The 27,626-nt window shown below is 46.0% G+C and overlaps 1 protein-coding gene across 6 annotated transcripts in view; it reads right to left on the bottom strand.

The window, feature by feature from the left end:
• The window catches only part of LOC121287397 (PHD finger protein 20-like), an 85,619-nt gene that overhangs the window by 17,034 nt on the left and 40,959 nt on the right, over positions 1-27,626 (bottom strand). For 4 of the 6 annotated variants that reach the window (XM_041205236.1, XM_041205235.1, XM_041205238.1 and 1 more), the window contains 11 exons: positions 26,871-27,042; positions 22,805-22,889; positions 17,650-17,738; positions 14,516-14,834; positions 12,279-12,419; positions 9,432-9,506; positions 9,156-9,311; positions 6,615-6,800; positions 5,690-5,749; positions 3,585-3,866; positions 1,246-1,458 (listed from right to left, as the gene is read on the bottom strand). In XM_041205236.1, the coding sequence (XP_041061170.1) occupies positions 1,246-1,458; positions 3,585-3,866; positions 5,690-5,749; positions 6,615-6,800; positions 9,156-9,311; positions 9,432-9,506; positions 12,279-12,419; positions 14,516-14,834; positions 17,650-17,738; positions 22,805-22,889; positions 26,871-27,042 (1,778 nt within the window). The remainder of the gene's footprint in view (positions 1-1,245; positions 1,459-3,584; positions 3,867-5,689; positions 5,750-6,614; positions 6,801-9,155; positions 9,312-9,431; positions 9,507-12,278; positions 12,420-14,515; positions 14,835-17,649; positions 17,739-22,804; positions 22,890-26,870; positions 27,043-27,626) is intronic. The other 2 variants (XM_041205239.1, XM_041205240.1) reach the window with 2 other exon arrangements.

Below are 27,626 nucleotides of genomic sequence, written 5' to 3'. Positions count from 1 at the left end.
GGAGGGTGCAGGAGGGGTGCAACTCAATCATTTCAGACCAAGAGAAAAACTGACTTGGTAATGATGCAACTCATCTGTAGCCCGGTGTGCGCGTGGCACAGCCCTTTCCCGACACACAACGGCAAATACGCACAGTTAGCCTGCAGGACCCTGGAGCAGGGCTACACGCAGACAATCTGCAGAGACTGGCGCAGCACTGCACGCACACACACAGTTAGTCTGCAGGACCTGGTGCAGTGCCAATCTCATCCAAAAACCTGAGGACGACGGCGAGAGTCGGTTAATACAGCCACCCACATCCACAGCCGGGCGGTTAAGAAGGGCTCAACAAAGAACCGCAGATAAAGGGAGATTTTTTTTTCCCTTTATTCTTTCATGGGATGCTGACAAGGCCAGCATTTGTTGCCCATCCCTAATTGCCATTTGAGGACAGTTAAGAGTCAATCACGTTGCTTTGGGTCTGGACTCACGTGTAGGCCAGACCAGCTAAGGATGGCAGATTTTAACTATCATTGATTGTTGTTAAAAAAAAACAAACCCGTCTGGTTCACTAATGCCCTTAGGGGGGGAAATCTGCTGTGCTTACCTGGTCTGCCCTACATGTGACACAGGACCCACAGCAATGCAGTGATTCTTAACTGCCCTCTGAAATGGCCGAGCAAGCCATTCAGTTGAAGGGCAATTGGGGACAGCCTTGCCAGTGATGCCGACATCCCATGAAAGAATTTAAAAAGGGCATTAGTGAACCAGATGGGTTTTTACGACAATTGATGATATCTGCCATGGTCACAATCACTGATGCTAGTTTTATATTCGATGTTTACCAATGGAATTTAAATTCCACCGGCTCTCTGGTGGGATTTGAACCCATGTTCCCAAAGCATAAGCCTGCACCTCTTATTAATCCAGCAACATTACCATTAAGCCACCATCTCCTCGCATGGCAGCAAACCTACACCTGTCCACTCAATGGTACCCACGACCGGAACGCCACGCAGCTGGCTTCTTTTATGTAATAACGTTCCAGGGCAACATCAGAACAATTGGGGCTGAGCCACTATTTAACTCTGGTGAGGGCAACGGTCAGTTGCTAACAGATGGCACAGTCAGATCATCAAAGGATGTTATTTGAGATCTGTCCCTGGTGCACCCAAACTCTGCGCACTTAATATTTCAGACGGAAATAAACAAAGACAGTCCTTGGACACTGGTGTCATTTTCAGGGTATATGCTGCGCCTTCTTACCGCTTTCCGTGAAGCCCCTTTCCCGGTCTTGCAGTTTCCGATGAGACCTCTCTGTCTGGTTGTCCTTGCTTTTCTCACGGACGGACAGCCTAGACTGTGCAGCTATGTCGAGAGAGGATGGAGCTGATATCCGTCGCTTATCATTGAGCTTTGCAGCTTTGAGGTCAGCGCTGGAGTGCTGTGAGTCCCGATGAGACGCATTCTGGGACCATTCTGGAAGGGAACCACAAACACCGCAGCTGAGACCGGCAGTACGAATGGGGAAAACAGGTGAGGAGGGTGAGGGGGGGAATCTCGTCAACTTTCCAGGTAATAGTATTTGCTCTGTTCAGCGCAAAGGTGTATCAGTGTATTTATAAAGTCTGTAATAGACGTGGCAATTCTCACCTCTGAGTCAGGTCCCCATAATTTACACTGATGCAAAAGGTCACTGGGTCCAGCACCATCATCTAGACTTAACACTTCAGCACAGTTCTGAGGGAACACCACAATGTTGGAGGTGCTGTGTTTCGGATGAAAAAGTAAATCAAAGCTAGCTGTTTTAGGAGAATGTAAAAATCTTTCTGTGCTGTAAAGCTCGATGACTCTATATCCCATGGCAGTATTAAAAGAGCAGTAGAGGATTAACTGGTTATCCATCTGAATCTGGATATAACCATCATACACACACTAAAACACATGCAGATTCTTCCACACTTTAATTCAACTAGACTGAAAAAGAATCAGAGACCTGCAGCACAGAAGGTGCCCATTTGGCCCATCATGCTCCTGCTGCTGTTTGAAAGAGCAGTTGTGCTTAGTCTCCATTTTTGGGATCTTCATAGTTGGAAGCGTTCCAAATTCTGATAACTCCTCTCCCCTCTAGATATTTTGCCACTGGTTTTAAATCTATGGTCTCTGGTTATTGACCCATTCAGAATCACAACTGTTGTGATGCAGAGGGAGGTCATTCAGCCCATCATGTCTGTACTGGCTCTCTGAATGAGCAACTCACCCTAGTGCCACTCCCTTGCCTTCTGCTCGTAACCCTGCGGAGGGAATTCTCAACCAAAACCTCTTCATTATCTTGCAAACCTCTTTAAATCTTCTCCATTCCAAGGAGACTAATCCTAACTTTGCCAACCTCTCCTCATAACAAGTCCCTCATCCGTGGTAACACTCTGGCTTTATAATGCTCCTATTAAGTGGCTTAGGATGTTAAAGTCGCTGCTGTTGGTAAGCCTCCTCTGTACCCTTCTAAAACTTTGTCATCCTACCTGAAATAGAGGTAGGAGAAAACACTTCACTTACTGATGTCCTTAATTCATTACCACAAATTGATCCCACTAGGAGCACAAAAAACAGGTAGTGTTTCAATTATTCACTCTACAGCTCAAAACACTCTCTCTACGCACTACCCCAGTGTGCAAAGACAAAATCTAGAATCTAATGGCACCAGATGTTTAAGGGGGATGGGTAAAAAGAGTCTCACAAGCCCACTGTTATGTTTCATTGAGATCCAAGTGAAAGAGAGAAACACCTACAGGCGACAAGAGAGGACCTCGCACACATAATACCACATCCATTCTTAAGTACCAGTGACAACACGGAAGAATTTCCCAAGCAAAATGCTTCACAACTGTTAGTCTCAATGGAGGATTATCATCTCACATCAATGAGTGACCAGGCTGTAGAATCCATACGGATAGCAGTTAGAATTGTACAGCACAGGAGGCCATTCAGCCCATCATGTTTGTGCCAGCTCTTTCAAAGAGCTATCCAATTAGTCCCACTACCCGGTTCTTTTCCCCATAGCCCTACAAATTCTACCCCCTTTGACTGAGGGGGAATATGTTCCTTTGGTTATTCATAACATGCAGAGTACAGACAGTACTTAACCAGTCCCCGTTTGCAAACCTAGAACAAATTGCCTACTGTTAGAGATGTGATTTTGCGATTGGGCAGTACTTGCTGAACAATCCTGAGTGCGATAGTAGCTACACGAACAACCAGTTTAAGATTGTCATTCGAAGTCGTAACATTGCTCATTTACACTTGCTGGAAGCTAGAATACACAGGGACCTGTTCTCTGCAAAATCAAATATGTTCAAGCCTTGCGTCTTTTTTGAATTACCTGGGAGCTTGGGGAGCCTATAGTTCCCCGTTGCTTTCTCCTTGGCAACAACTCGGCCAATCAGCGTCAACCTGCCGACCAATCAACACCCTATTCTCCTGTGGTATAAATTGTTGTGATCATCTGAAATTTGGCATTCTTGCGATTGTCCCGATGAGTGCAAAGCTTTGGCAATATCTCTCTCTTTTCCGCAATGTGCAATTTTCTTCTACAGTCAGATACTCACGTGAAGAACCTGAGGTGGTGCGGCGTCTCTTGGGACTGTCCAGGAGGAATTCTGCCTCTGAGGCACAGGAACCTCGCGTCTGCATGCTCCTCTTGGGGGAGCTCTGCTCCGGCTCCGCTTTTTCCATGCCGTGGTAATACTTCATGTGGTAGTGCAGCATCTTGGCTTTGCGGAAGGCTTTTGAGCACTCGGGAATCTTGCACTTAAACTTGTTGTGGTCCAGCTCGATGATCAACGCCTTGGGCGGCAGGTGGCTCTCGGGATTCTGGGTGCTGTTCGTCACTGCAGATTGGAGGGGTGGGAGGGAAATGGGAGAGGTAAGAGGGCCAGGAGAGAAAAGAAAAAACACATATCCGTGAGTTTCCACAAGTATCTAAACTCCCTCTGCTCCCAATCCCCAGTATAAAAATGAAAACAGCAGCAATTCAGAGAAGAGTTAGGATAAGCTAGTGGATGGCTGTTATAAGCAAGACAATATCCCCGCTTGGCTAGGTCAGCAGCAAGGCTCAGAACACATACCTAGGAATAAGGTTATGGCTTTCATCTTGTCAAAGGGATCAGAAAATGCTGCCCCTCTTCCCCACCCACACATTCTCAGAGACAGTCACTGTCACCTGATGATATGTATGTACAAGTGCCAGGGCCTCAAAAGGTTGGAGCAGCAACAGAAATAGGTGTCTAGGTCACTGGAGGTGAGCGAGAGAAGACGAGAGCTGGAGGAATGTCCCCTCACCCAACAGCAACACAGGCGAAAAGACACACACAGACACAGACACACACAGACACACACTACTGTTAAAGCTGCAGGACGGTCTGTCCTGAAATCAATTTCTACCCAGTCAGATCATTATCAGGCAACGAAACTAGTGAGCTAATTGAGAAGGGGTGCCGGGTGGGGGAGGTGGAAAAGAGTGAAGCATTGGTTCCTGCTCCTGTTATTCATGTAGCTGTTGGGAAAACAGGCAAGTGGCAGTGACGGCCCACACGGTCCAATAGACTGACACTCATACTAGGCTCACATGTCAAGGATGATCTCACAGGTGAATCAAAGTCCATGCATGGAGGGGTGTGTCAGCTTACCTTCTTACCCGCGTCCCCTAAGATGGGATGTGCAAACCCCATTAACGATATGAATGCTTTCACTTCAGAATTCAAACTTTATGCCCTTCATAAGATTTTGAAATGATGTTTGTCATGATGCAGGCTGTCACCATCCAGATCCAAGGAAGAGACAGGGCCTCCACCAGTGAAGCACAGGAAACTCTGGGGAAAGCGGCACATATGGCATGGCATGTGGGCACCCAACAAACCCCCAGAGCTTGCACAGGCAACTCCCCATCCCCAACCTCCCCCCCACCCCCCCCCCCCAAAAAAAAACCCCCACCGCATTGCGGTGCTGCTTACTGCTTTTGGGGTGTTGAAAGAAAAGGAGACAGAGGGGGCAGAGCCACCCCCAACTCGCGGGCTACTCTTGAGCATCACCCACTGGTCAGCTCAAGAACAGTGTCAGTTGTCCACTTCCATTCCCACCAGTCTGGGGCACGTTGAACAACGCCCAGGGAAAAAGTGAGGAAGGAGAGAAGGAAGTGTAAAGTTAGTCAACCTATGAGGTAAGGCAGTGGCTTGGGTAACGTCAATCAAAAAGCGAGATCTCCTACCCAAGTGCGATGCCAACATGTAGTGGATTACTGTCACTAACGGGACACAATTTGATATACCACACACACCTTTTGCTAAGTCAACAGCATCATATTAGATGAAGCCCTTTTGCTCAGCCAACGTCACAGGAACTTCCTACCTCATCATCTCTCGGTGATCTGAGGTGACGTTTTGTACTTTTGGAAAGCATGAAATCTAATCCGTGACTAAATCCATCAGTTCTCGTTTTACACAGCCATTTACAAGCATTTTAGCAGACAAAAAGCACACAAATACATACGTATATTCACAACCCCCACCTCCCACCTATCCCACAACTCACACACACACACACACACACACACACACACACACACACACACACGCATACAAACAAGCGGCAGGGCAGACGGACAGGGTTGCTGCAGTAGCGAGTCCTTGCTGGCCTCACTAGAAAGAAAACATACAGGGTTCCCTACTGTATCTGTTTGGGTTCTGGGATCGTGGCACACGTTTCACAACAGGAGCTGAGAAGAGGAAAACAAAACAGAATTACTTATGGGTCGTCTGCACCGCCAAGAAGTCACCTTCCTAAAGTTGGGGCACTCATCCGAAGTGTGGGGGGGTGGGGGGAGATAGAAAAGGAGGGTCTCCTTAACAATGCCCCTTCTAAAGAGAGGGCCTGCGGGAGTGATCGATCCATCATTAAGACCCTTCGTTTCCATTTCCAAAAAAAAAAAGCCTCACTGCAAATATTTAAACTAATCGCGGTGAAAGAGACGTTGTCACTGAGAAACTGAGTTTTCCCACTTGTGGCGCCAGAGATCGAATCCAGGCGAGTGGGAATTAAATCGCCTACCGCTCGAGTCTCTGAAGATTCTGAATGAAACTAGGTTAGGGCCGAAACCTTAACCCCGGGGTGCGGGGAAGAGAACAAGGGGCACAGCACAAGGCTGCCCACGGTTTTGGTGTTAACTGATGGTCTCGTGTAGAGGTACCGTGAAATATGCTGTTGCGGGGGGGACAGAGAAATGTTGACACTGATGGGCTCTCGAGATGGAGATTAACGGGGTGTGATCAGGGCAGCCTGTAGAAAGCTTTAACCTGCATTCATCCCAGAATTATAACAAAAGCCTGGGTGAAACAAGTAGAGAAGTATCCCACTCCCTTGCATCTTGATGAGCACAAGGCTTTTCACTGAAACAAAACTCTGCTGAATTCAGCCTTCAAACTATCTTGGGATGCAAGTAACTTTTACTAACTCTGATTCTGCTTGGTAAAACATGGACATGCTGCATTGTAAAGTCCCAGTGTTTACATCGCTCCAACCCAGCACTTGTCCTATCAGTACGTACACCATTTATAGAGCGGGCGCACCCATCTCCACCTTACCAGCTTCTTTGGGAGGATCCTTTGGCTCCGAGATCGGCGTGGGGGTCTCCAGCTTCACTGCTTCATCGGTTTGGTGTTTGGGGCTGGCAATGCTCTTGGGCACTGAAGTGTTGGAGGTGGTGTCTGAGGAACACTTGGCTTTGGCAGAGGCAGGTGGCTGTACCTGGGCAGGGGGTTCAGAGCTTGCTGTTGTGGGAAAGAAACAGGATCAACACTTCACAAGCAACACAGCACAGTTCGTAAAATACAGGGCACGAGGTTCACTGCTGGGCAACTTTCATTCACTGGCAAGCTTGGGGCTGCCATCTATTAAACTTTTCATCAAATAGAAGCTAAAATTTTAGTTTGTCTTTTACACTTGCACTTCCTCTAATCTTGAGCTCATGACTGTTTCAGCAGAAAGTAGGGATTGGAGGTCTTTTTAAAGAATTGCAGAGACAGAGGCAGAGTATGAGCAACAGAAGGAAGACTCAAGCTTAAAAGGGCCAAGGCGTCCTAACATTATGAATCGTACAGCACCAGAGACCATTCAGTCCATCAGGCCTGTGCTAGCTTGAAAATGCTATCCAAATGGTCCCACTCTCCTGTATTTTTCTCCAAAGCCCTGCAAATTTTCTCTCTTCAATTGAGGGGAGCAGGACTAACCGGAGAACACTTTCTAAAGGGCCAGTGCAGATGAGATGGGCCAAGTGACTTCAATTATTTTCCCCATATGGATGTAAAGGCAGCCTTTGTATATTGAGATAGGTGCTACATGCATGATGACGAGCGCAATATGATCCATCATTCACCACAGAACAACAAAACAGAGAAGGTTAAAAGGAGATCTGATAGGGATGTTTAAAACCCCATGAGGATTTTCCCTAGAGTAAATAAAGAGAAGCTGTTTCCAATAGCCAAAGGACCGATAACCAGAAGACTCAGATTTACATTGACTGGTAAAAGTATCAGAGGCAGCACGAGTAAATGCTCTTTTAAACAACAAATGGTTAGGATTCGGAATGAGAGGGTGGTGGATACAAATTCACTAGCAGCCTTCAAAAAGAAAGCTGGATAAATACTTGAACGAGAGAAAACAAATGCAGGGAAATGGAGAAAGAATGGGGAGTGGGATTAGATCGCTCTTCGCAAAGAGGTGGTGCAGACGCAATGGGCCGAATGGCCTGGTTCTGTGCTATATTTATCTACAGTTCTATAATAACAATAAAGGGCATTGTATGGACAAGGTGGGGTTTACACGGTGTCCACATCAATGAGGCAGTGTCAAACAAGTTAAGCCACATTGTCAGACGGCTGGTATGATAAAGGGTGTGGTACAGCGAGGGATGGGCTAGAGTTTACTGTGGTTTCCTGAAGAATACGGTTTATTAAGAGTAAACAATTTATTTACACATTAGGTCCCTGGACATGGTTCCAGGTGAAACATTGTAACTTTTAATGGTGGCGGGGTGGGGGGGGGGTGGGGTGGTAAATTTCACAAAGATTACCATCAACATTCCATCTTTGACCAGTTTTCAGACAAGCAATGTCTGGCTTTTCTCTCCAACACCATCCCTCACCAATTGTCAAGCTACACGCTCTGCCCAAAGTCCATTATTCTGATTACATTTTATGCAGTTTATCACTTAGATTTACTAGGTTTACTCAAAACAACCAGGTACAGATTGGGCACTGCACTTGGGCAACTCAGTAGAATGAGCAGCACGTCGTAACACACATGATATAGAACCATAGAAAAGTTACAGCACAGAAGGAGGCCTTTTGGCCCATCTTGTCCATGCCAGCCCGAGGACATCCAGGTGCCCTTTCTAATCCCACCTTCCTGCACCTGGCCCATAGCCCTGCAGCTTACAGCACTTAAGGTGCAGGTCCAGGTACTTTTTAAAAGAGTTTCAAGTTTCTGCCTCTACCACCAACTTGGGCAGCGAATTCCAAACACCCACTACCCTCTGCGTAAAAAAGTTCTTCCTCATGTCCCCGCTACACCTTCTGCTACTTATCTTGAATCTATGTCCCCTGGTTCTAGAATTCTCCACCAAGGGAAACAATTTCATCCTATCCACTCTATCAATTCCCCTCATAATTTTGTACACCTCAATCAAGTCACCTCTCAGCCTTCTTTGTTCCAAGGAAAATAACCCCAACCCATCCAATCTCTCCTCATAGCTACACCTTTCTAACCCTGGCAACATTCTTGTAAACCTCCTCTGCACTCTCTCTCCAGAGCTGTAACATCCTTCCTGTAATCCTTCAAGAGGTTTGTTACAGTAAAAGCCCAACAACTTTTGATTAAACAGAAACACATTATGTACCCTGCCTTTCCAATTTTTCTTCCTTGAGTGGGAGGAGAAATGGGATAAACATCAAGTTAGGATCTTCCGACACCACCACAATACAGATCGAGAACTCAGGGGAAAGGCAGGACAGGACAGGACAGGAGAGGTCACCATTTGTGCTCTTTCCTCTCCCTTTAACCTTCTCGGCAAGAAAATGAGGTCTTCACAGTAAGGGGGGGGAGAGAGAAAAAAATGAGAACTTCACCTTCCTCAACCTTTTCCTGGTCCTTGGTTCTGCTCTGAGTTTCTGCTCCATTGGTCAGCGACCCACTGATTGATGAGTTGCTGTCTCCACAGGCTAGGCGTAAAGACCGTCTTCTGTTCTGGCTCTGTCCTTGATCACCCGTGGGCTGCTTTTGGCCTGTACAATCACACACACACACAAAAAAAAGGAGGAAAGCAAAGCTTTACATCTGCTGCACAAGGTAGCTTTCTCCTCTCCCTTCCTCCGCGGCAGAAGATTATCAAAGTATAATGTCACCTCCACGAACACAGTCAATGGCATCAGAAGGCTCGATCACTACTGAGATGACTTGAGTTACTTCTGTCCCACAAGCTGACGGAGAGAAGGAAAATGAGAATGCTCAGCTGCAGAGTACATCAACCCATTGTCATTTTCATAACAGCTGCTTGCATATGAATATAGCGTATTTACCACAGCAGTTCACAGAAGCCATTAGCCAACAAAATTCAACACTGAGGCACGCAAGGAGATTTCAGGTGACCAAAAGCAGAGGCCGAGTGGAAGAGGCAGGAGCGAAGCACCTCAAGGGGATTCCAGAGTTTAACAAACTTTGAAAAAGGGGGATTGGATAAACAGTTGAAGGGGAATATTTTTCGGAGCGGTGCAGAAAGAGCACGGCACTGGGATTAATTGAACAGCTCTTTCAAAGAGCTAGGACAGGCAGGATGGGCCAAATGGCCTCCTCTGTCCTGTACGAGTCCAAGAAAAGAGATTATCTCAAGTGGAGCCTGGCTCCGAGCTAAGCTGCTCCAGTTATGTTGCAGATAGGAGACACTGGAACAGCATGAACCACAATTCCGATACGGATGTTCCAAAGCCATCTAATTCTGGCATTGCATTAAGGGCGCTGTATAAGCATGTCGGTTCTTAAGACACTCCTCAGAACCTACCTCTTTGACCAAGACTTTGTGCCTCAGTATCAAATTTTGTTTGACAACATTCCTGTAAAGTGCCTTGAGGCTTCTTCCCTTCACCCACCCTGGTGGCATTCCGCTCGGATCGTTCCCTCCGGGACACCCTAGTCCACTCCTCCATCACCCCCTACACCTCAACCCCCTCCTACTGCACCTTCCCATGCAACCGCAGAAGATGCAACACCTGCCCCTTCACTTCTCCTCTCCTCACCGTCCAAGGGCCCAAACACTCCTTTCAAGTGAAGCAGCATTTCACTTGCACTTCCCTCAACTTAGTCTACTGCATTCGTTGCTCCCAATGCAGTTTCCTCTACATGGGTGAGACCAAACGCAGACTGGGTGACTGCTTTGCAGAACACCTTCGGTCTGTCCACAAGCATTACCCAGATCTCCCTGTCACTTGCCATTTCAACACTCTACCCTGCTCTCATGCCCACATGTCCATCCTTGGCCTGCTGCAATGTTCCAGTGAAGCTCAACGCAAGCTGGAGGAACAGCATCTCATCTTCCGATTAGACACTTTAAAGCCTTCCGGACTGAATATTAAGTTCAACAATTTTAGATCATGAGCTCTTTCCTCCATCCCCAACCCCTTTCTGATCTCCCCCTTTTTTCCCAATAATTTATATAGGTTTTTCTTTTCCCACCTATTTCCATTATTTTTAAATGTATTTCCATCCATTGTTTTATCTCTACCTTTTAGCCTTTTTCGATTCCTTCACCCCACCCCCTCTAGGGATATCTGTACCTTGCTTGTCCTGCTTTTTACCCTTAATTAGCACATTCCTTATATAATATCACCACCTTCAACACCTCTTTGTCCTTTTGTCTGTGACATCTTTTGGTTATCTCCACCTATCACTGGCCCTCTATCCAGCTCTACTTGTCCCACGCGGCCCCCCCCCATAAACCAGCTTATATTTCATCTCTCTTCTATTTTTACTTAGTTCTGTTGAAGGGTTTTTTGGAAACGAAACGTTAACTGTGTTCCTCTCCGCAGATGCTGCCAGACCTGCTGAGTTTTTCCAGGTATTTTTGCTTTTGTTTTGGATTTCCAGCACACGCAGTTTTTTGCTTTTAATTCTAGTAAACTCTATTGTCAAAATCAGGAAATCCACACTCTAGGTAAACAGGACTAGGGACCAGCAACTTGCAGATTCTGGCTTATTTCTTGACACGCAGGACACAGCAGATGCTTCTGGTGATCTCACCAGATTGGGGAGGGAGGGATAGGGTCAGAGCCCTGACTGAAGTGTCTCTTCACTGGTTTAAATCAAAAATGACTTTGCTATTAAGCATTGACAAAAACATTTCCAAGGCTAATAATGCATCCAGAAATGAAAATCTTGCATCTGCACCCGCTTCCTTGCGTCCTACTGATGCAGAAACGTGACAACTTTTACAATTATAAATTCCTACCTCCACATTTTATAATGGGAACTGCCTATGTAAACTTGTCACAGTGTAATTACATCTTCTCAACAGCAGTGGTGCTGTGGCACCCGCTTTGCATCTCCACCTTTTTCAACATATTCCACTGAGAAACTCCTAAGCCCCAGCCAACTAAATCTCAACTCTACAACCTCTGCCCCAGCTCCACCTGAAGACCTTTAACGTTGCAAGTGGAATGCTGCTGTAGTTGCATAACAACTACTTTCACTTATATAGCACCTTGAACATGTTTAAAAGCCTCAAGGCATTTTACAGGAAAGTTGTCAAGCAAAATTTGATACTGAGGCACAAAGTCTTGGTCAAAGAGGTAGGTTCTGAGGAGTGTCTTAACAACCGACATGTTTATACAGTGCCCTTAATGTAATAAAACGTCCCAAGGCACAAAAAGAGAAAGATAGAGATGTGGAGTGATTTAGGGAGGGAATTTTAGAGAATAAGGGTCTAGACAGCTGAAGGCACGGGCGCCAATGGTGAAGTGGAATGCCAAGAAGCCAGAACTGGAGGAGCGCAAAGGATGTGTGAATCGCTGAAGTACTTCAAATGAAAAAAAAGCCTTATTCTTCCTTCTCCTTTTCACCTATCATCCAGCTACAGTAAAAGCTACTGAAAACATAAAAGATGGCAATTTTAGTCAAGTACATCTCAATTACACTTTCCTCCTTTGACACCTGTGGCATAGAATTCTGTTTCTCCCAGAATTATTCGACAGAACACTAACCCGAGCTCTTCCTGTGCCTCGTTTGCTTCGGCTGGAAGGGGACCTCGGAGGCAGACTTTCTCTTTCCGGATCCCGAACCCCCTTGGCGTGATGGAAGCAGTCTGCGATCCTTCTGACAAGCAGCCCCCTTCGAATGACTACCTGGAGAAATATGTGGATGAAAAGTAACTTGCAAATGTGAAATCGATCAGAAACAAAACCGTCAAAGCTAATTTTCTTTTTAAGAGATAAGAAAGGCTTGCACTTCACAGCTAATTAAGTATCATTTTGACGTGTAATCGCTGTTGTAATGCAGGAAATGCGATAGCCAATTTGTGCACAGCAAGCTCCCACAAACAGCAAATGTGATAGCGACCAGACCATATGTTGATTGAGGGATAACTATTGGCCAAGCCACTGGGGAGCCCTCAACTACACTTCTCTATAATAATGCCATGGGGGTAATTTACATCCACCCAAGAGGGCAGGCAGGGTCTCGGTCCAATGCCTTGTGGGGTAGATAGGGACAAACTGTTTCCACTGACAGAAGGGTAGGTAACCAGAGGGCATTAAAATAATCAAGATTCAAAAAGTCCGGGGGCTGGGGGCGGAAATGAAGCCTTTTTTTTAAATGATTTGGAGTTAGTCTCTTATTCTGCCTGCTGCTTTTATCTCACCATTTTCAGCTGCCCTTTCCATTGCCCAGGCCCCACTTTGCAATTCCCTCAATAATTCCTGCCTCTCCACCTCTCAGTCCCTCCTAAGAGTTTATCTTCTTGACCAAGATTTTGATCACACCTCCTAATAACCTCTTCTTTGTCTTAGCATCAAATTTTCTTTTCACCTCCAAGAAGAGCCTTGGGGTTCAGTTTTTCATGTTAAAGCAACTCATCCTTTAACAGCACCTTCCAAGCCCACAACCCCGACCATCTAGAAGGACAAGGGCAGAAGATGAATGGGAACACCACCGCCTGGAGGTTTCCCCACCCACCAGGTCACACACCATCCTGACTTGGAACTATATCCCTGTTCCTTCACTGTCACTGGGTCAAAATCCTGGAACTCCCTCCCTAACAGCACTGTGGCCACACGAACTGCAGCAGCTCAAGAAAGCACCTTCTCAAGGGCAATTAGGGATGGGCAATAAATTATGTCCTACTCAATGATGCCTATGTCCCAAGAACAAATAAAAAAATTTAAATGCAAGTTGTCTGTGTGTATCCCTGTTTTGTCTGTTTTTCTCCCACCTCCTAAGCCCCAAGTGTTACTCCTCTTTGGACCTCCCATGTCACATTCCATTCCTTGGTTAAGAGGGATACCATAATGGTTATGTTGCTGGAATAATAGTAGAGGCTTGGACTAATAAATCACAAATTCAAATGCCACCACAGCAGTTGGAAAATTTAAATTCAGTTTATTAAATAAATCTGGAATTAAAAGCTAATGTCAGTAATGGTGACAATGAAACTACTGAACTGTCATAAAAATCCCAATAGTTCACTCATGCCCTTCAGGAAAGCAAACTTGCCATCCATCTATATCTAGACCCACAGCAATGTGGTTGACTCTTAAATGCCCTCCGAAATGGTTTAGTAAGCTATTCAGTTATATAAAAGTCACTGTGATGGACTGTAGCATTTCAAGGTGGTGTCTCAGCATGACCTTCTCAAGGGTAATGTGGGGTGGGCAATAAATGTTGGACTTGCCAGAAATGTCTAAAGAAGAAGCAGGGAAGGCAGGTAACTAGCTCCAAGTTTCCTTGCCAATGCAGTGCACCAGTATAGTGTTGTCCCTCACTTTGCAACTTTCCTTGATGATGCAGCTGAGATTTGAAAGCGAAGAATTTTCTTATAGAGCACCCTTCACGACCTCAGCACATCCCAAAGTGCTGTGCAGCCAGTGAAGTACTTTTAAAGTGCAGCTACTGTGGTAATGCTCCTTGTAGATAATCAGAGGAAATGAACACGTGTTGAGCTGTTCTGCAATGCGCTTTGCCATTGAAACACTTGGCTAATTTGTCACCATTTGTCAGCCTTGCCTCTTACCCAGGTCAGGAGGTTGCGGGTTCAAATCCTGCTAGAGACCTGAGCGCAAAACGTAGGCGGGCACTCTCATGCAGTGCTGAGGGACTGCTGCGCTGTTGGAGGTGCCACCTTTTGAATGAGACGTTAAATTAAGGCTCCACCTGCCTCTCAGTTGGGCTTTAAATTGGCTGCCCAATTCAAACTCTCAATAGCTCAGTACACGCTGCACCTCACCTGCAAGTCCTACAGACGGGGGTCGCCCACGTTTCCTTTTCTCCTCGGGTTTGCCCAATTCACTGGAAGTTGGTGAGCTCTTCTGCGGCGACGTCTCCGGCGAACTCTTCAGTTGCGTGGCCTGTTCCTGGGAGGCTTCATGCAAAGTCTTTTGCTCCACTTCCTGCTGCACTGGCTTTGCCTCTTCCTCCTTCTTCTCCACAATCTTGTTCTCCCTAACTTGCTCATCGATGAGGGATGAGGAGGTCCTCTCGCGCAATCTCTCCCTTCGCCTGGCGCTGCTGGAACCATTTTCTTTATTCCTCCCACTTGCCGCATTCTGTAAACGAAATAATCTTTGGCTCAGATGCCCTAAATACAGAGAGTCAATAGCAGAACAACCGCGGCTTGGGCACTGGAACATATCATCACCGGATAATAAGATTCAGGTTGAAACTAATGATGCTAAAGTGCCGGCACTTTGACTGCTGGAAGACATCATCTGATAGCTCCCTCTTTTACAGATTTTATTTTCCCATTTTACTCACCCTTACACACACCCACCCCCCCCCAGCCACCATACACATACACACACACACACAGTCAAAAAAAGAATCAGGTCAGACAGGTAGACAACCTGCTTCATAGCCAATTTGCTCCGTTTAACAGAGGTGTTTTAAATCGTGAAGGGTTAAGATAGAATAAGTAAAGAGAAACTGTTGCCAGTGGCTGGAGGGTTGGTGACGAGAGGGCAAATATTGATGATGATTGGCAAAAGAATCAAACGACACGTGGAAGGACTTTCTAGCGCATGAGTGATTAGGATTTGGGATGCACTGCCTGATAGGGCAGTGGACACAGATTCAATCGTAACCTTCAAAAGGAAATTGGATAAATTACTTGGGAGAAAAAATTGCAGGAATGTGGGGAAAGTGCACGGGAGTGGGATTAAATGGTTTGTTTGTCACTCTTAAGAGCCAGCGCAGGCTCGCTGGGTCAGATGGCTTCCTTCTACAGTGTACTACTCTCGATTGTTGCCCCTTCCTCAAAGGAGATGCCTGAATATCTGGTACATGAATCACAAAAAGTTGGTAAGCAGGTACAACAAGTGAGTAGGAAAGCAAATGGGATGTTGGTATTAATTGCAAGGGAAATTGAGTATAATAGTAGCGAAGTTTCACTGCAGCTGTACAGGGTCTTAGTGAGACCACATCAGGAATACCGTGTACAGTCTTGGTCTCCTTACTTAGGAAAGTTAAATGGCATTAGAAGCAGATTAGAGATGCTTCATTCAACTGATTCCTGGGATGAACGGGTTATCTTAAGAGGAAAGGTTCAGCAGGTTGGGCTTATAGCCACTGGAATTTAGAAGAATAAGAGGTGATCTTATTGGTGATCCTGAGGGGACTTGAGAGGGTCTAGGATTAGGGGGCGCATTTTAAAAACTAGGGGTCTTCCATTTAAGACAGATAGGAGGAGAAATTTATTCTCTCGGAGGGTTGTTAGGCTGTGGAATTCTCTTCTCCAGTGGAAGCTGGGTCATTGAGTATATTGAAGGCCAAGTTCGATAGATTTTTGATCAACAAGGGGCTTAGGGGTTACGAGGGGGCAGACAAGTGGAGTTGAGGCCACAATCAGGTCGGCCATGATCTTATTGAATGGCCGAGTAGGCTCGAGGGGCCGAGTGGCCTATTCCTGCTCCTAGTTCGTGTGTGCCTGATGTCCATTTACCATCTCTCCCTGATGATGCTGTCCGAGCATTTGCACTCCTTGCTCAACAAACAAATCAAATAATTCCTCAAAGCACCTACGCACAGGTAAAACTTGCACTGATCAACTTCAAAATACAGATTTTTCACAAAAAAATTCTAAAGAATTGATCACTGTGACTGCCAATCACTTTTTGATGTGCTATCCAAATGACTGCAAAAATGTACAGCCTTCCAAAATTACGGTATTAGTTGTCATACTGTCAGTGCCATAGTGGCAAAGTATTTGTACATCATTTATTAATGAGAACAATCAGTCAGTTGGGAAAATTTGATGGCCATGGATTCGTATGAATATAAGAACAACCATTCAGTCCTCCAACCTGTTCCGCCATTCTATTAGATCATTGCTAATTTGTTCCTCAACTCCATTTACCCTCCTATGTTCCACATCCACAGATACCTTCTTAACTAATAAAAAACCATCGGCCTCAAGTCTGGAAAATTTCAATCCACCCAATATCCAGTCATTAGCGAGGAGAAAAGAGTCCCAGATTTTCAATACATTTTGTGTGAGCAAGTGCTTCCCAATTTCACTCTACTTTTAAGCTCTGGACTCTCCGGACCAGAGGAAATAGTTTTCCTCTATCCACCCTCACCGAAGCCTTTAATCAATTTAGACAACGATGATTAGAATTCTGGTCTACTGCTTCTTCCTCATCAAAAGGACAGAAAAATTGAGGTATCCTTGGCCATGTGCAGCACCACACCAGTTAATTCCCCAAACAGACTGCACAAAGGGTTTGTGATGGGTCTCATTAATAATAACACAGCTATGTTTATATATTGTCAGAATATCTCAAAGTTCTGTTTTGGTCTCCTTACCAAAGGAAGGATATACTTGCCTTGGAGGGTGTGCAATGAAGGTTCCCTAAACTGATTCTTGGGATAAAAAGGGCTGTCCTACAAGGAGACACTTGAGTAGAATGGGCCTATAATCTCTGCAGTTCAGAAAAATGAGAGGTGATCTCATTGAAACACAAGCTCCTGAGAGGGTTTGCTAAGGGAGATGCTGAGAGGCTGTTCCCTCTGGTTGCAGTGTCTAAAACCAGGGATTGTAATCTCACGGGTGTCAGCTATTTAGGGCTGAGCTGAGGAGGAATTTCTTCACTGAGGTTTTGAGAATCTGTAATTCTTGACCCCAGAAGACTGTGGATGTTCAGCTGATGAGCATATTAAAGGCCGACATCGACAGATTCTTGGCAATAAGAGAATCGATGGATATCGGGATGGTGTGGGAGTGTGCAGTTGATGCAGTAGATCAGCCTTGACCTTACTGAATGGCCTATTCCTGCTCCTTATGTTCCTCTGTAATGTGATTCACGCAGTGAATTTTATTGGGTTGTGGTGACTGTTATTACATAGGCAGAAGATTTTGAGTCTTACCTTCTCCCTGGAGCTCTTTGGAACAGATTTGACATGGATTTTCTTCACAGTTTGAACGACTCCATCATAGAATTCCACTGTATAAGAAGCTAAAACACAGAAGGCACACAGCCAGTCTCAGTATCGCAATGTCACAAGGCGACCATCAAAGACCATTCCCCTCTGTGGGTCAATCTCTCATGTCACCTGCCTAAATCTCACTCATTTTCGTAGAATTTTTAAAAATAAACAAACATTCTCAGGTTGTGGGTGCCATTGGCAAACCCAGTATTTACTGTCCCTCCCTATTTTCCCTGAATTTGATACATTTTTTTTTTATTCAAAGAGATGTGCTGGGTATAACAGACAGCAGCTTTGTTTGTGCATAGCATAGGCATCAAAGCAGCTGTAAGCCTACAACTGTCTGCACAGGGACCAAAGCGAAAGAAACCTCATTTTGAATTGGTAAGGTGAAAATGCTTTGCCTGGTGTCTGCTTAAAGTCTATAGGTTGGTGTTGCCTTCGTAGAGATTAGTTTGGGAATTTGTTAAAAGTTATGATAGTAGTAATTTGTAGCCATGTGTACATGTTTAACTTGTGTAAATTAATAAATGTCTCATGTAATCTGATATAAAAACCTCTCCAGAGCTGTAGGCTTTATGCCTGAATTCAGAGTTGCATCTCAAGCATACCAAATGAAAATATTGGTTATGACAGTTGTTTAAAGTTTCCCTCTGGGATTTTTAAATAACTCAGCTTTACCAATTATTGTGTCATAACAATTGGGATGTGAGTGTTGCTGGCAAGGTCAATATTTGTTACCCATCCATAACTTCCCTCGCTGAGTGACTTGCTCGGCCATTTCAAAGGGCAATTGAGAGTCAACCACATTGCTGTGGGTAAGGAATCAGATTTAGGCCAGAAAGGGTAAGGGTGGCAGGGTAAGGATTTCCTCCACTGAAGAGCATTAGTGAACCAGATGGGCTTTTATGACAATCTGATTTTATGATGGTTATTGCTGAGACTAGCTTTTTATTCCAGGTTTATTAATTGATTTAATTTAAATTGCCCCATCTACTAAGGTGGGATTTGAACTCAAGGTCTGGGCTTCTGGATTACTAGTCCAGTAACATTACCACTATGGCTACCACTTAACTACCCTTTGAAGTGGCTTAGTGAAGCGAAGAGTCAACCGCTTGGTTGGTGTGGGATTGGAGTCACCAACAAGAGAGACACAGAGTCTCCTTCTCTGTGGGGAAATGGTGAACCACAACAATCCAACAGCTTCAAAATCACCTTTTATTGACACCAGTTTTTTTCTTAAATTTCCAGATTTGGTTAAAAATTTTGAATTTAAATTCTTACACTACCAGGGCAGGTTTTGAACTCACGTTCTGTTAGCGCGTGCCTTCAAATTGCTGGTCAATTCACTATCATGCCTCTGCAGTGATGACTAGGTATCATTTGAAAGCATACACCAGCTACAGACTGTGGCTGTGAGGGAGGTGATAGGCTGTGGGGTGGGTGGAGGGGGTTGGGGAGGGGAGCAAAGGGAAAGGAAGCCCCATGGAATACTATCATTAAAACTACAGACCGAGTGTGGCTGTGTTGTTTTTTTATAACTATATATAACTAGCAGCTAATTTCAGACGAGGAAGGGATTTCAATATTCAAAGCATCCTTCAATGTCGTTGGGTTCAAAATGCCGAACTGCCTACCTGCACAAGACAGACTGCAGTGGTTTAAGAAAGTAACTCACCACCACCTTCTCAAAGGTTGCCCACATGTCGTGAATGAATAATGACCATGCACGCTGCACACCTCAACAATTGAGGGATATGTGAGGTACTCATTGCATGAGTTTCTTTCCTTGATGTTAATGGAGCATGTGTTTTTTTATCCATTCATGGGATGGGGGGGCTAGGCCAGCATTTATTGTCCATCCCTAACTGGCCTGCTCGGCCATTTAGTCACATATAGACCAGACCAGGTAAGGATGACAAATTTCCTTCCCTAAACCAGGAGGGTTTTTATAACAATCGACAATGGTTTCATTAGGCTTTTAATTCCAGATTTTTTTTTTTAGAACTAAATTTAAATTTCACCATCTGCCTTGGTGGGATTCGAACCCTGGGTCTCTGGATTACTAGTCCAGTGACAATACCACTACACCATCACCTCCCCTATCTGGTCTCATTAAACAGAGGCTCACTGAACTCTACGGAGAATTACTCATGCAGCCATCAGCTTTGCATGGGGAACAAGTTCCACACGCTTCAATAATTTGACCTAGATCCTACGAAAGATTACACATACTTTACATAGGAGGTACGAAGGAGGGAGAAGGGAGCCTTTGCCCTTTACTGACCTAGGCTGAGAAGATAAAAAAATCCTCACAGCAGGAAATAAATTACAAATCCACAGAGCCTGAAAGATAGAGGTGCAGATCAGAGGCATGGCTTATCTAGGACCCTCAATATTTCAATGGAAACAACCAAAGACTTGCAAACTAGAAGCAGGTTGCATACATAAAAATGCTTAGCTATAGATAAGAAAGGGGGAATCTCTTCACCCTGTGAAGAGAATAGCACTGTGCATATATCTTCTGGAGATAATAAACCTGTTGTTCTATTAGCAACTCAGTGCACATGTACACCACATCCTGAATTGTTTGACGTCTTCTCCTCCAATACTGTGTCCTTCGGTTGAACCAATAACCTTTGTTACCCTCTCGCCCGCGTTGTTCCAACAGGCACCAGTGTTCAGTGAGCAGTAAGAGAAGTTGAAGTCTACCCTGACCCAATGGTTCAGAGGTAAACCCTCAATCTGAGCCATACAGGCCGAGAAAGTCCCAAGTTTAATCGCTGACCTCTGCTGCCAAGTCAGCAGATTCCCCTCCAAGGAAACAGGAATAATGAGTACTAGAACTGGTCCTGCGATAAGGAAGGCAACGGCAAAAAGCAGCTAGTATTCCCCACTCACTATAGAATAACCCTTTACTAGGAGCGTGTGCGTGGCTGAAGTCCATCAGGCAAGGGCAGGTTCTGCCTCCACTAGAATGTGTTCCATGACTAGACAGCAGGATGATGAGCACCATCCAGGCCCCCATGGGAAAAGGGCAATTTGGGCGAGTGGGAGAGTGGGTGGGGTGCAACTTCACCAAAGGGGAAGGGAGAAAATTTGAGATCGCAAAGGAGAAAAAAGCAAAGTGAAGAGCAGTGGCTGTCGGGCAGGCTAGTAGGCAGTTGGCAGAGAGTCTAAGGCTGTAATTTTACCCTGCTAAAGGCACCGCCACTGCAGTAAGAATGGGTGAGATCCAGGTCTGCATATCACATGTCAGGTTTATTTCTGCGTCTGCCCGAGACTGAAAAGTCAACGTGTTGAGGAATCCTGAGAAACATGCTTGTGCCTCCATAATGCAGTGCAGCGTGTCAATACACCAACATGCTGAGCCAGTCAGCTCCCATTCTGTGTCTGCTTTCTTTCTTTATTCTTTCATGGGATTTGGGCATCGCTGGCAAGGCCAGGATTTGTTGCCCACCTCTAATTGCCCTCCAAAAGCCATCTGCCTTGAGGTTACGGGGTGGGTGGGGGGGTGAAAAGCCCAATACCTCGGCATTATAAGACGGTTACAAGGACAGCCCAAATGTCTTCCTTCTGATTATTCTGGTAAAGCTCTTTGCATCTGCTCACTTGTTGACTTTCCAATGGCTTAGCTGGAAAGCGGACCTCCCTCTGCGCAACTGAATGGGAAGATCCCAAGTCCAATTCCTGAGGGACTTCATTGACATTTGGGCAAACCTCAGAAAATGTTTCTGGGATGCAGTACATGAGTAATTGGGAAACACAAGCTGTGGTAAGTGTATTGTGCTGGCAGTTGGGAGGCAAGTGGCTTTGGTGCTTCCTCATCTCCTGTTGTTGGCTACTTGAAAAGAGATTATTTGCTGGCCTTGCCAGCGACGCCCACACCCCATGAAAGAAAGTAAAAAAGCAGACACAGCATGTTGGTGCATTGACACGCTGCACTGTATTATGGAGGTACAAGCTTGTTTTCTTAGGATTCTTCAACACATTGACTTCTCAATCTTGGGCAATCCATTGTGCAACTTGGGAACAGAGGAACTGCTGGATGAAGAAAACAGCAGTCTGTATTTTTCACCTTCTTGCCATCCTGGTAACTGCATGATGCATGGAGCTGTTGGCCAATCATGGCGCATCAGTCTCTTTTCCAGTAATTGCCCTTGAACTGAGTGGCTGGCTAGGCCATTTCAGAGGGCGTTTAAGAGTCAACCACACTGCTGTTGGTCTGGAGTCACATGTAGGCCAGATCAGGTAAGGATGGCCGATTTCCTCCCCTCACCGACCATTAGTGAATCAGATAGGTTTTTACAACAATCCTGGTCACCATTACTAAGGCTAGTTTTCAAATTCCAGATTTTGTTAATTAACTAGCTGCTACAGTGGGATTTGAATCTGTGTGCCCAGAGCCTTAGCCTGGGCCTCTAGGTTACTAGTCCAGTGATATTACCACTATGCCACTGTCTCTCATGTTGGACTTAACAAAGTTCTCTCTCCTGTAGGACAGCTTGCACCGTGTCTTTGATATGTGCAGCAACTCAGTGCAGAATGCAGCAATGTTCGCCCTACAGTGTAGCATTCAGCTCCGAGGACTTTCTCAGGCTGAGTGCAAGTAGATGCCGCCTGCCTGACGTCCAGGACATCTCTCTGTGGCCAACGTCTTACTGCTTCATGGAACACCATACTAAGTTTACTCCAAACAAGAGAATAGTATCCAAAGCTCAAATGATCTATAGAGATCCAACATGGTTTAATTATTAATGAATATTTATGCAGTTCGTCTGAAAAGCACAGCACAATTTGCAGCAACTGAATGCTGGGTTAAAGTTAATGATCTTATACACATGTACACTCTGTCTCTCATGTTTCCTCCCTTCTCTCTCACTTTTCCCACTCTCTACCTCCTCTACTCTCTCCCTCCCCCCCACTTTACATTCTCCCCTCTCTCTCACCCCTTATCCTCCCCACCCCGACAGGTTGCTTTCAAAAAGCAGAGATTGCATTTTCAAAGCAGTGCGCCTCCAAAAAAAAAAAATCTCAAGTCTGGTCTTGGTAAGCTGCAAACCCACCACTGAGTGACCACACTCAACTCACTTACCATCCTTGTTGACCGAAACAACCTTCGCTGGGTAGAAGCGACAGTCAGACCAGCAGGCCAACACTTGCTCACCAGGACGGAACTCCTAAATATCAAAGGCAACAAGGTATAATAAAAGGTTAACAGGAGTTTCCATCTAATGCCAACGTACCTACAATGAGTAGCCGTTTGGCAGTTCAGAACTTCAGTGCTGCTGAAGCTTTGTGTCTCATGCTCACAGAACAATCGCAAGAATACCAACGTCAGGGGAAGCAACAACATTATACGGTATGAGAAGAGAGTGCTGACTGGTTGGCAAGTGGACTCTGGTAGAGGCAGTGCCATGGAGAATGCACCAATTAACAGTGACTGACAGTTAACGGCCAAGCATTGTTTGGCATTTTCAACCAGGCAGCTTGACTCTGATTGGTCAAAGCATTGCCCTGAGGAATGAACCAGCAAATGGCTATCACTTGTTTTGTTTAGTTGAAACAGGTGCAAAGTGTGTACATGTTCTTTCTGTCTGCAGAGAACAGGGCCAACCAATCAGCACTTTCTTTTCATACAGCATAAAGTTGTTGATTCCCCTGACATTGGTATCCTTGCAATAGTCCTGATGAGTGCAAGACGAAAAGCTTCAACAAAATGTTTCTCTTCTGCAATGTACAATCAGCAGCTTGTGTACTAAATTCTACGTAAAAAAAAAACACTAGTATATGGGATGCACTTTCATGCAGGTTTTCATGTCTACAGTCCTACACTAATACATACCCGACTAGTTCGCTGCTTTTAAACAGAAATTTTGCTAAGGCACTGCTTGGCCTCGAGACCTGTGTTTGTTGGTTACATACAATGGTACTACTACTTCCAGCCAGAATGAAAATGATTGGGTTAATTCTCCTGCCAATCGCTACTGCAGACCGCACTGCCATAAGTGACTGGGATTGATGTTACACACACACACACACAATTTGCATGCAACTATCCTCCACTCACTGCATTTTACTGGAGAAATAATCCTGCTTTTAATCGGGAGATGTCGCTGTAGTGCACTGTTTAAATAGGGGGCTGCTTGTTGATCAACAGACTTTGTTTGCTGTAAAATAGACCAAGACCTGCCATAGGTCCCTCCCCCAAACCACCACCGGTCTAATTCATTGGTTGACACAGCAATGTTGGTTCTGAAAGGTTGAGAGAGGATATATTGCCATCTATGGCGCAAGCAAGAACAGCCAGAGTTGTGGTATTGTTGATATAGCCAACACCTCCATCTTGTAGAGAAATAAAAGCAGGAATGACCACTAAAACATTGTCCATCTATTTCGACGGGATTGTATGACATTTGGCAGCATAACCAATGCAAGAATTTCATATATGTTACATTACCCTTCAACGGGAGCCAGCAAAGAAGTCGATCACCACTGTACAGTGTGAAATAGGCCCACAACTTCCAATCTCCAGGGGGTCGTAGCCAGGAGGTGCCCCCAGAAGATGCACTGGGCGACCCCCCACCGCCCACCACCCCCCCACTTCCCAAGAAGTCCCCATGCAAGGTCTGCACAGGAATTGCCCGGGAAGTTCAAACTTCCAATGGGCAATTACCCTGCACGGTGGACGATCCAATTTAAATTGGAAACTTTGGATTGCTCCAACTCTCTTAGCAGAATAGTTACCCAGGAAAAGTCAGAAGAACTAAAACCGCTTCTAACTCTTGGATAACGATAGTGCTGACCCCCTACCCCTTTCCCCCAACACCCACTTGGGGCGGGGCTTCCTTTCCTCCGACTCTACTACACTGCACCGAGAGAATTCCTGAGCAGCTGGACTGAGCTTTTCCGAGGAGGCCCGAGTCGGAATCGGGCGCAAAAAGGTGCAGTGGCATTCCAGCGTGAGCCAACAGGGGGTTGGGGGGGCGGGCGGCAGTCCGACTGTGATCACCACTCCTTGGAACTTCTGACCCATACTGGTCAACAGTCAACCACTAAGAGAGGGCTTCTGTGACAGGTGCCAAAATGGGTTTTGCGCAGCCCGTTTCAGAATTCTTTAAAGCGGTAGCTGATAGAACGAGAGGAGACTGGTGGAGGAGCATGATTGCCCGCAAAGTCCAGATGGGCTGAATGGACCATTTCTGTGCCTAGAGTTCAACATAACTCAAGGTGCAAAACCGCCCCCCCCCAAAAAATTTGGAGGGGTAATCAATGAAAATGTGCCAAACGTGTAGATTATTAGGCATGTTTTCAGCAGGTTGTTTGGTGGGGGGGGGGGGGGGGCATGTAAAATGGGGCAGGTGCCCACCCCACCCACCTTTCCACCCACTCCCAAGCTCACCTCCCCCATAACATGGTAGGTGAGCGGGCGCTGAAATCAGTAGTCTGCCCCCAACCCCCCCTCCCCAATATATAAATAATCAAGGGTCAATTCAGCTTGTTAACAAGCCCATCGACTCCGATAATACACTGTCCATGCCATAACATGGTTGGCGTGGGCAATCGGGCAGGAGTGGGCAAGCCGAATTTTTAAACAAGTTTTTAAAAGGGCTGGAGGTGGGTGGGTGGTTGGGGGGATGGGGGTAACTATTTTCAGGGGATGCCATTTGGGCATCATGGGCAGCCCCCTTAAGACAGTACCGCCCCACTTTCTTCCTACCCCCGCCTGCGCTCACCAAAACCCCACCACCCCCAACCCTTACCTAAACTGGCCAAACCCTCCCTCGCCCTATACCCCAGACTTATCTCACTCTGCGATCCATTGGGCCTTCTTCATGGGGCTGGTTGCAGTCCGGGCAGAGCCCCACTAATGAGATCTTGGCACTGCTGGAGCTGAGGGGGCAGCAGTCCCCATCTGACAGACAATTTTGTCTGTCCGCAGCACATTATGGCTGCGGGGCGGGCTGGTGTGGAGTGAGTTAGCTTCCCGCTGACTTTGTTTCTATGGGGTTACGGGGGGGGGGGGGGGGGGGGGGGGGGGGGTCCCTGGTGCAGCCGTCATATACAGCCCATGGGTGCCCCAAAGCTCATTCAGAGACATGGGCTCCAATGGGGGGGGCCTCACGAGTTGAGGATGAAAGGGCAGGACGGGATTTCAGAGTGTGGGGTCCAGGGGGGGTTGGAGGCACGGTCATCAGCGGCCAGGTGAAGGAGAGTGTGGGGGCTGCGGCAGTGGGGAGGGGTTCGAGTATTGTACAATAGACCAGGGTCAGAGAAACAGACATTTCGGGGATCGTGATGGGAGGGAGGGAGCCGCGAGGCTGACAGAGGCTGCAGAGACAGGCACGAATGAGGCTATGAGGCAAATTAAACACAAAGTTAACCTTGAGATGTTGTGAATTTGAAACCTCATCAATTACAGCTCTTCCAACAGAAAGAAATTAAATGTTCCCTATTTCTGCAAGCATGAAAGAAAGGAAATCTTCAAAGTGCTTACAATAGTACAATACAGAGAGGCAATAGAATTCTAGCCCCAAAAACACCATCTTTTGTGCCCATTTGTGCTTTCATATTTCAATTTGAATTATTCTATATAAGCTGTCTCACTGAAAGCTCTTGAAAATAAACCCACCAAGTAGCCCTCCCATACTTCAACAATAAAATGTAATTTTAAGTTTGGGGAAAACACTTTTTTTTTTAAAAGAAAGGAAAAATACATTATTCAACGCCTTGCCATCTCTAATTAAACATGAATCAGTGTCTAAGTCCAGGGAAAAATCAGCAAAGCTATTCTTTTTTTTAAACACAGTGAGTTGCCATGATCTGAAACGCACTGTCTCAAAGTGTACTGGAAGCAGATTTAATAATAACTCGCAAAAGGGAACTCAATAAGTGCTTAACATTAAAACAAAATTGCACAGCTACTGCAAGAGAGCAGGGGAGTGGGATTAGATGGACAGCTCTGTCAAAGAGCCAGCATAGGCCAGAGGGGCTGAACGGCCTCCTTACGGGCTGCGCCAAGGTGTGTTCAGTTCCTGCTCTGTGCTGGAACTGTAGCCCAGCTAGAGGGAGGCTGAGAATTTCCTCCGCATCTGGCGAAAATCACGACTTTCCCGTTAAAACGTTTGAAAGGTTTGACCTGCTCCAAGTAACATCCTCACCACAGTTGGCTCGTCCAGCTTTGCCCCTTCCTTCCGCAGAAGTGGCCTCTCTAAAGGCCGTAAGTACACGCTGTCCCAGCTGAACCATTCGTCGTATCGGTGATTCCAGCGTTTGAAATGAATCAGCACCTTTCCCTCTTCATAATCAATCTTCTCTATGTGTGCCGTGTACCTGTAGGAGACACAGATATGCTAAGGGGCCCGAGTTCAATACCAGCCCCCTCTCTCTCTCTCTCTCTCTCAGTACTGCGACTTGGCAACATTCCATAATGCAAATCAGAGTCAGAAACCAGGCAGTAAAAGGTAAAGCTAGAAAGCTAGACCCGGTGGGGGGGCTGGACTGAGCGCAGTGAACGATCCACTCAGGCATATATACATATTCTCCCAGTGGATCCTTTTTTTAAATTCATTCATGCAACGTGGGCTTCGCTGGCTGGGCCAGCACTTATTGCCCATTCCCAGCAGCCCTTGAGAAGGTGGTGGTGAGCTGCCTTCTTGAGCCGCTGCAGTCCATGTGGTGTAGGTGCACCCACAGCGCCATGTTAGGGAGGGAGTTCCAGGATTCTGACCTAGTGACAGTGAGGGAACGACGATATATTTCCAAGTCAGGATGGTGAGTGGCTTGGGAGGGGAACTTCCAGGTGGTGGTGTCCCCATGCATCTTCTGCCTTTGTCCTTCTAGATGGCAGAGGTTACAGGTTTGGAAGGAGCTGTCAAAGGGGCCTTGGTGAGTTGCTGCAGTGCATCTTGTAGATG

Source organism: Carcharodon carcharias, chromosome 14, assembly GCF_017639515.1.
Source record: "Carcharodon carcharias isolate sCarCar2 chromosome 14, sCarCar2.pri, whole genome shotgun sequence".
In the NCBI taxonomy this organism is placed as follows: Eukaryota; Metazoa; Chordata; class Chondrichthyes; order Lamniformes; family Lamnidae; genus Carcharodon; species Carcharodon carcharias.
The sequence above is the reverse complement of the archived record's forward strand: the minus strand, read 5'-3'. Positions and strand labels throughout refer to the sequence as shown.